General features: G+C 30.5%; 1 protein-coding gene across 2 annotated transcripts in view; it reads left to right on the plus strand.

Moving 5' to 3' along the window:
• LOC108747827 (cytochrome P450 4c3-like) overlaps positions 1–7,591 on the plus strand; it is a 21,705-nt gene that overhangs the window by 7,769 nt on the left and 6,345 nt on the right. For both annotated transcript variants that reach the window (XM_018485663.1, XM_018485664.1), the window contains 2 exons: positions 3,010–3,207; positions 5,847–6,029. In XM_018485663.1, coding sequence (XP_018341165.1) covers positions 3,010–3,207; positions 5,847–6,029 — 381 coding nt within the window. The remainder of the gene's footprint in view (positions 1–3,009; positions 3,208–5,846; positions 6,030–7,591) is intronic.

Raw genomic sequence — 7,591 nt, forward strand, 5'->3', positions numbered from 1 at the left:
AAGAGTCTTCCACCGTCCTGAAGGACGCCTGGCGTCTCGCGCGCCAAGGTCTTCGATAGCACCTTCCGCTTTTTCCCAGAGCAACGCCTTTCTCTCTTTATCTGTCTTTTTCTCTAACTCCTTCTTCCTTTCTCTACTTCTGTCTCTTTCGCTTTTTTGCACTCGTCGTCCACGTGCGGTATACACTGTTCATTTTCAACCGGTCAACGTCCGGTCAGCCTGTCGGCCGTCAACTCGTTGCACGTGGAGTGCGATTTCTCTCTTTCTCCACCGTCCCGTTCTTGATTCTCTATCTGTCCTCTTTTTTTTCTGTCCTCTTTTTCCCTCTCTTTAGCTGCGATCAAAGTCTCACTACAAATGCTTTAAAGTGTTTGGTTGACCAATTAGAAAAAAGAATTTTACAAATTGATCAATTAAAAATTGCTTTAAAACATTTGTAGCATCGCGTTGACCGTAATCTTCGCCTCTTTCTATCTCTTTCTTTACCAGTTTTATTTATAAAAAGAGATTTTATTTATAAAATAGTTTTTTATTTACTACGAGGTAATAAAAAAGTTCGATCAAATTATGTTTATCAAATCATTAGTAACGCATATTTATAAAAAAAAAAAAACGAACTCTGGAATGATATGTCTTATCAAATACAAATTTACTTCAGCTTTCATATAATATAAGATTTAAGATGCTTCGAGAATGCATGACATCAACGACGACCGCATCTTTCTACAATTCTCCTAGAAAATTAATAGGTCAGTTTATCAACCGAAAAAAATCTTATAATGCAGTCTTTTTGGTATTTAATAAGATGTAACTAAGACACTCCAAAGTTTGTTTTTTTATTATACGGTACTATCCTGCAGATAGCGATAAGCTGAAGCTAGTATATTATTTCGAGTTCAATATTTTATTCTTTTTCAGTCACGTACGCTGTATTTATCAAATATTCTGTTCTAGATTTATTTTGTTGTTTATTTTTTATCAGAATTGTTCTAAATTGATATTTCTTCCTCTCTTTATTTTTCTCTTATCCAGTTTTTTACTTCTCTTTTCATATCGCATTATATTCTTGCGTTATAATATTATAGTTTCCTTTTTCGTTTTTTTTTCACATTTTCGTTCTTAATACTTCTTATTCTCGCAAAAGTCGCGGTTTATATCAATAAGAGCAAATCTAGAGTTGCGATAATGGTACGATGATTGGTCAGACATGAAGTCGTAAAAGGTCTATTTCTGCACGACATCACAGGTCGGTGACCGCGAGAATAATTGAAGATGATCCTCGTGGAAATCGTCATAAATGCAATAACAAGCGACATGTGCATTCGATGAGTATTAAATGCTTACTCTGATAAAGAAGAATATTGAAATTTATCTATGAAAAGTTCTCTCCACAAGCGTGTCCTCTCAAAAATATATTACGTATTATTGTGTTAAAAAAAGATAATTTTTCGTTACAAAAAAAAAATAAAGTCTTTTTTAATCATTTTAATCTTCTTGATATTTTTCCTATTTTTTTTTATTCCTTACTGTGACACCAATTTTATTCAGAAATCACGCAAGCTAGTTTAAAATAATATTATTTACTATATTATACACACATATATATAAATATATATAGACATATACATATATTATATATTATTAATTTAGAATAATAAAAATTATTAATTAATTTTATAATATATATGCAACATATAATCGGTGTAGAGAAAATCTCAATGAATCAATTCTAAAGTTGTATAAGAATATTATTGAGCATGAAGAGTCATCCTTATGATCTTTAAAGTGCATCGGCGAATTATATAAAGACTCTGTTATGATGCTAACACAAAGCTGTCCGATCATTACAAGCGGAATTTGTAGGGCAGTATTATAACAGATTAATCTCGTCAGTTTGACATGATTCCGTCAAAAATTGAATCGCACAAGTCGACGGATCTTCTGTAATAAGAGTTAAGAAGATGAGAAATAACTATTGATTGATTGTAAACAACAAATGTGATATATACTTACATTATTAATCAATACATCACTGACATATACATACATCAATGTGCATTGGCTGTATACATACGTTAATTTAATATTGTATATGAAAACAATTTGTCTTAACTCTTATTATAGAAATTCTAAATTACTGCGAACAATAGACAAGGATAGAAAAGTAAATAAAAATATTTTAATAGATTTTATGTCCGCAATTTTTTATTTTGATCTTCGAGAACATTAATGTGCATTGATAAAAATAAAACTCGAAAAAGATAATAATTATTGAAATTATAATGACTAAATACTCCTATTTCCGAGCTTTAGTAAGTAGAGAACATAATATAAAAAAAGGAATAATATTTCATTTACAGCTCTATGGATAAATATCCTAGATTGAGTTATTAGATAAAGTTCCCCATTGTAAGGGGCTGTACAGAAAGAACGATTTTGTTAAAGTATTTAAAAATTTAAGTATCTAGATGCAAATATGAAATTAATTATGTAGGAAACTCAAACATGGCGAGCAATGCTGCAAAAAGTTTAACACTCTAGCGACTAACTTGAGCGATAATTATTTTGATGGTCTAATGAAATTATTTCAGATCTGTATATGGCTAAATTTTTTAGATATCAGCAAAACTGTTCTTTTCATATATACGTAAGTCGCCAAAATGCCGCCATTTTGTGTAATTGTCAATTATGTGACAGCATTTATTGAATATAAATAAAGAAAATCTAGTATAAAAAAATCTTACTATTTGAATTTTTGGCTAAACTTTCCGATTTCCGCTTTTAGCAATTATTCAAAACTACTAGGAATGTATAATATGTATATAAAACTTGATCTATTCAGTTATTGAGATAAATTCAACCTGTCGCAACTCGTCGGCTCGCGTAAAGGAGCACGGCAGTGTCTCGCGCCATGATGTTGCGCTTGCTTAGCGCTGAGACAATATCGTGTCTCCAGATTAGAACAATTTTGCGTATTTGTCTACAATGTGTTGAATTTGTCTGTTTCAGGATTCTTTCAGAAGTTGATAAAATGGGCTAACAAGTTTGGTGATATTTATCTAGTCTGGGTTGGCATGCGGCCTTTCATCTTCCTTTATCGAGTAGAATCAGTGCAACCTCTACTCAGCAGCAGCGTACACATTGATAAAAGTCTAGAGTACCAATACTTGAAACCTTGGTTAGGTACGGGACTGGTAACCAGTACTGGTAAGTGAGTTATATTACAAATTAAAGTCGCATCCCTGGCGAAAAAATAAAATTAAAGCTTAAATCAAATATAAGAGGAGAATAACAGAAGTAAATGAAGCTTTTAGAAGGCAAAAATTGGGACAATAAAATATGAAAGAAACGTAAACACCGAAGTCTCAATTTGGATCTCCTTGAAGAATCGTTTATTTTTTTTACACTTTTTTTATACATTTTTGTTATTCTTCCCTTATACTCGATTTATCTTCCGATTTTTATTTTCATCAGAGAGATTACGACGCAGCAAAGATTATTGCTATCGAAAAAAGTGATTGGTCAAAGTATTTAAAAAACTTCAAATTATGGTAGCTTCGAAACTTTTCAGGCAGCTTTTCGACTACTGAAAGTAGTGTTTAATTTAGAATTTAAATAAAAAAATACGGAATTGAAATTTAAAATTTAACAATTAAAATTAAGATTTAATTAAAACCTAAATTAATACTTGAAGATTTAAGATCGAAAGAATATTACATCTGTATATTTTATTTACTTTACCTTTAAATAAAAAATTGGAAATACAATTTTTTTTAGAAATCATTGTCACGTGCTTAATGTATGTTCAATGAACGCTCGTATAGTATTTAGAAAACTGTATCCCTGGTAACTGATAATAAATTTTATCTATAAGCAATACCGCAACAATGTTGTAATGTTGAATCAAATTTCTGTCCGATTTTAGATAAAATTTATCAACGCCATTATTATCAGCTAATTATAATAAGAGGCATCGGCCTCTTGATTTCTGTGCCATGATAAAAGAACTTCAAAATCAAATAATATGATACAATCGTGAATTAGTTTTCGTACTTCAGATGATAGTAAATCAAAGTAAATACTTATACATATATGTTATGTAATATTGGACTTGTTTCTTTTTTATTTTCATGGAAAACCAATTGGTTTTCTTTGTATCTAACAGATACAGTCTAACTAATTTTTTGCTTTTTTATAAATCTGCTTAAGGTTCCTCCTGAATAGTCATCACAGCCATATTAAATCACATCAGAAGTGAGAAGTGACATATGTTAATTTTTATTACGTTTATTTATAAATAAAGGCAATTTGGATAAAATGAAATGATGAGATCGCTTTAAAACAATTGTAAAAATGGACAATTGTACAAAAGGTATCCTTATCTCCTCTGATAATTAGTAAATAATGTAAACGTGATAAAAGGCACGTGAAGTACTTTTACTCAATGCATACGTAATCTTTACTTACTTGCCTTTTATCACTTTTTATGATTATTTACAAAAGTCGGCTTAAATCAACTCGTATCGCGACTCTTATTAGAGGGTTTCTTAAAAGAATAAATCGGACTGTGTCTTTTGTAAAAAAGTTCCCAGAGCAATGATTGTCGTAGCGCAATTGCAGCTGCGCTAGGCCGACAGTCGTCTTCAGTCTTACAGCATTTTTTTTCAAAATTATAAAATCTGTTACAATCTACCCGTTACTTTCAACCCCGGCCTCCACTGTCTAAGTTATCACACGTCTACACTTTTCACTATAGGATATAGGATTGACAATAATAAGACAACAACAAGAAGTATAAAAATCATTTGCTTGCAAGTCAATTAAATTTAATTTAATGATATTACGTTGCCTTGAGAATAAAATAATTATAAAAGAGATGATATTCGCAAATTAATTTAATCATTCAGACTGTCTGACCTTGTCATATAATTTCACAAAAATAGAATAAAGGAAATATTACTGATCGTTATCTTACCTTGGGTTTACACGCAAAATGTTGTCGGTTACGCGAGTATGTAACAGAAATTGTACATAAAGAACTTTGGACTTCGAGCAATATCTAAAGTAATTGTACATCATTTCAAATTTCCGCACAGATATATTATATTATTTGATTAGTATACTGTATTAGTATACGACATTAATTTCAGATTATCTCAGGATTAAAACGTTCATTCTCTTTGAATGGATGTTTTATTTTTAGTTTAGTAGCAAAGGAGCCATAATATATCGCGATGTGATAAAGTGAAATTTCGAAATCCCTCCTGTTTATCGCATTCATATTTATTATGATATCAACACTGTTGACACGACCGATTGATTTAATATAAATAACATTTTTATCTTGACTTTTGTTTTTATAGCATCAAAGTGTCAATTTCTCATTTTGAATTTTGGATATCAATATAAAATATAGTTTAAACTATATTAAAACAACATTATTTCTTTAATTCTTGCGAATTTTCCAGACAGCGAATGATTAAAAATTTTTAATTATTTAGAGAAAAGAGCCGTAATTTTTAATTACACGGAGTTTTCTTATAGTAAGGAAAATCAGGACACTGGTGAAACACTTTATCTTTTTCGACTTGTATATCTTCAGTGAAGAGTATATGTATAATTGACTTGCATTTGCTGAATACTTGTACAAGTAATTATTTTGACATCGGATAATTTCTATTATTTTTTTTTTATAAGAAAAAAATATAGAAAATCGGGAGCAAAAAAAACCTATGTTTATCTCACGATGCCCCTAGGAACACTGTGAGAATTCTTCATTTTCGATACTGGCGCGGACACAACAAATAAATTTACAGCCGCAATAAAAATTGTGGTCTTTTTTTCAGGTGAGAAATGGCACGTTCGCAGGAAGCTGCTGACGCCCACCTTCCACAGCGGCCTCCTGGAAACATATTTAAAAACTGTAAAAGAAGAGACAAATGTTTTAATTTCCTGCCTTGAAAAGGAAGTGGACAAATGGTTTGACATTGTTCCGTTTGCGAAACGCGCCGCTCTTGATATTATATGTGGTGAGTTCAATAGAACGCGGATTTCGCGTTAAGTTTATAGATATAAAAATGTAGCAACTCCACAGAAGATATTTTCCTTTTATAATACCTATTCTTTACCGAAGATGGCTTCGTTAAATGTAATTTAACAACGATGGTTATCATGGACGTATTCAGGATTTTTTTTCGGGGAATATTTTTATCAATTTTGTTATCATATAAACAGTAATTTTTTGCATTAATGCATTTCTTTTTTGAATATTTCAAGGCTTAGAGTGTCGCCTTCTCATTTCTAATTTTAAAAGAAAAATATTAGGTTTTGTAAATTATGACTTCTATTTTTTTTCTTAAAGAAAGTATAAACTAATACAATTAGTATAAACGAAATATGTAGTTGTGAAGTATTCATTAATATCTGAGCTCATATTCTATTTTTCGGCTCAAAAACCTTGCAAAAATTTTTTATATTACATATATCGCGGATACTGGTCAAAACTCTACCTAACGGAAGTTCCAGAAGTTACATAAAAAATAGTAGAAAAAAAAATTTATATATACACTAAAAAATAAAAAATTACATTGTTTATAATTAAGAATGAAAAAATTTGAGAAGGGTTGAATCCTCTATATCCCTTTTTTATGATGGATACGCTATATATTAACCATCGTTGTAGTATGATAATCCCATCCAAATAATTTTAGAACTGTCTTAATTATATAAAAACGTTAACTGATTTATTAGGAATACAATTATTTTATTATGAAAGAATTATTTTCTAATAAGTCATGTTTTCGGCATCATCAGAACTTTATTAAAATATTCGGTTATGGTATAGCTGTGTTAAAAGAAACTGTCTGTGTACTCATTTTTCAATATAACATTGAAGGGCACATAAAAAAATTCTATCAAAAATACATATCAGGATACATTAAATTTAAATTCCAATATCGTTAATTATACGAATTCTTCTTTCGTTATCTTCAAGAACTTACAACGTTGGGATTCGCGAGCGATGCTAAATCGAGATCTCTTCTCCCAGTCCATTCCGACAACAACGACGCTTCTGTTTGAGTTCGTATTGCTAAGACAACATAGTGATGACTAATCTCTTTTTTTTTCCGGCACTTTTTTATTATCTTTCCGTTTTATTATCTTTTTCATTTTCGTCTGGCGTCATGATCGATGTCGAAAGTCAAGCTGAAACGAATTGCCTCATTAGTTATTAACAATAATCCAGCAATTAAATTTTTGAAGGTTGAAGGAGATTTCTGTGAGATCTTGAGAGGACATTTATCCTCCTTTGAACTACTGAAATGAACGAGATTTGTTTTTATGCACAAATTCATCTGGGGCATTCTTATTGCGTGAATGACGCTTGAAAAACAATGATATAACCGAGAAAAAAAATGTGATATAAATATTAATGCGAACGAAGGAGTTCGATATAAACGATGCGCTAAATGATGGCCTTCAGCTGCTCCGATAAAAAAACTCGAACACTACAATTTATTCATTCATTTGTTAGATGATTGCAATTGCAAACACGTGTCTTTTGCGTCTGTTTTGCGCTATTATCATCACT

The sequence above is a fragment of the Trachymyrmex septentrionalis genome, unplaced genomic scaffold, assembly GCF_001594115.1.
Source record: "Trachymyrmex septentrionalis isolate Tsep2-gDNA-1 unplaced genomic scaffold, Tsep1.0 scaffold20, whole genome shotgun sequence".
NCBI classification, from domain to species: domain Eukaryota; kingdom Metazoa; phylum Arthropoda; class Insecta; order Hymenoptera; family Formicidae; genus Trachymyrmex; species Trachymyrmex septentrionalis.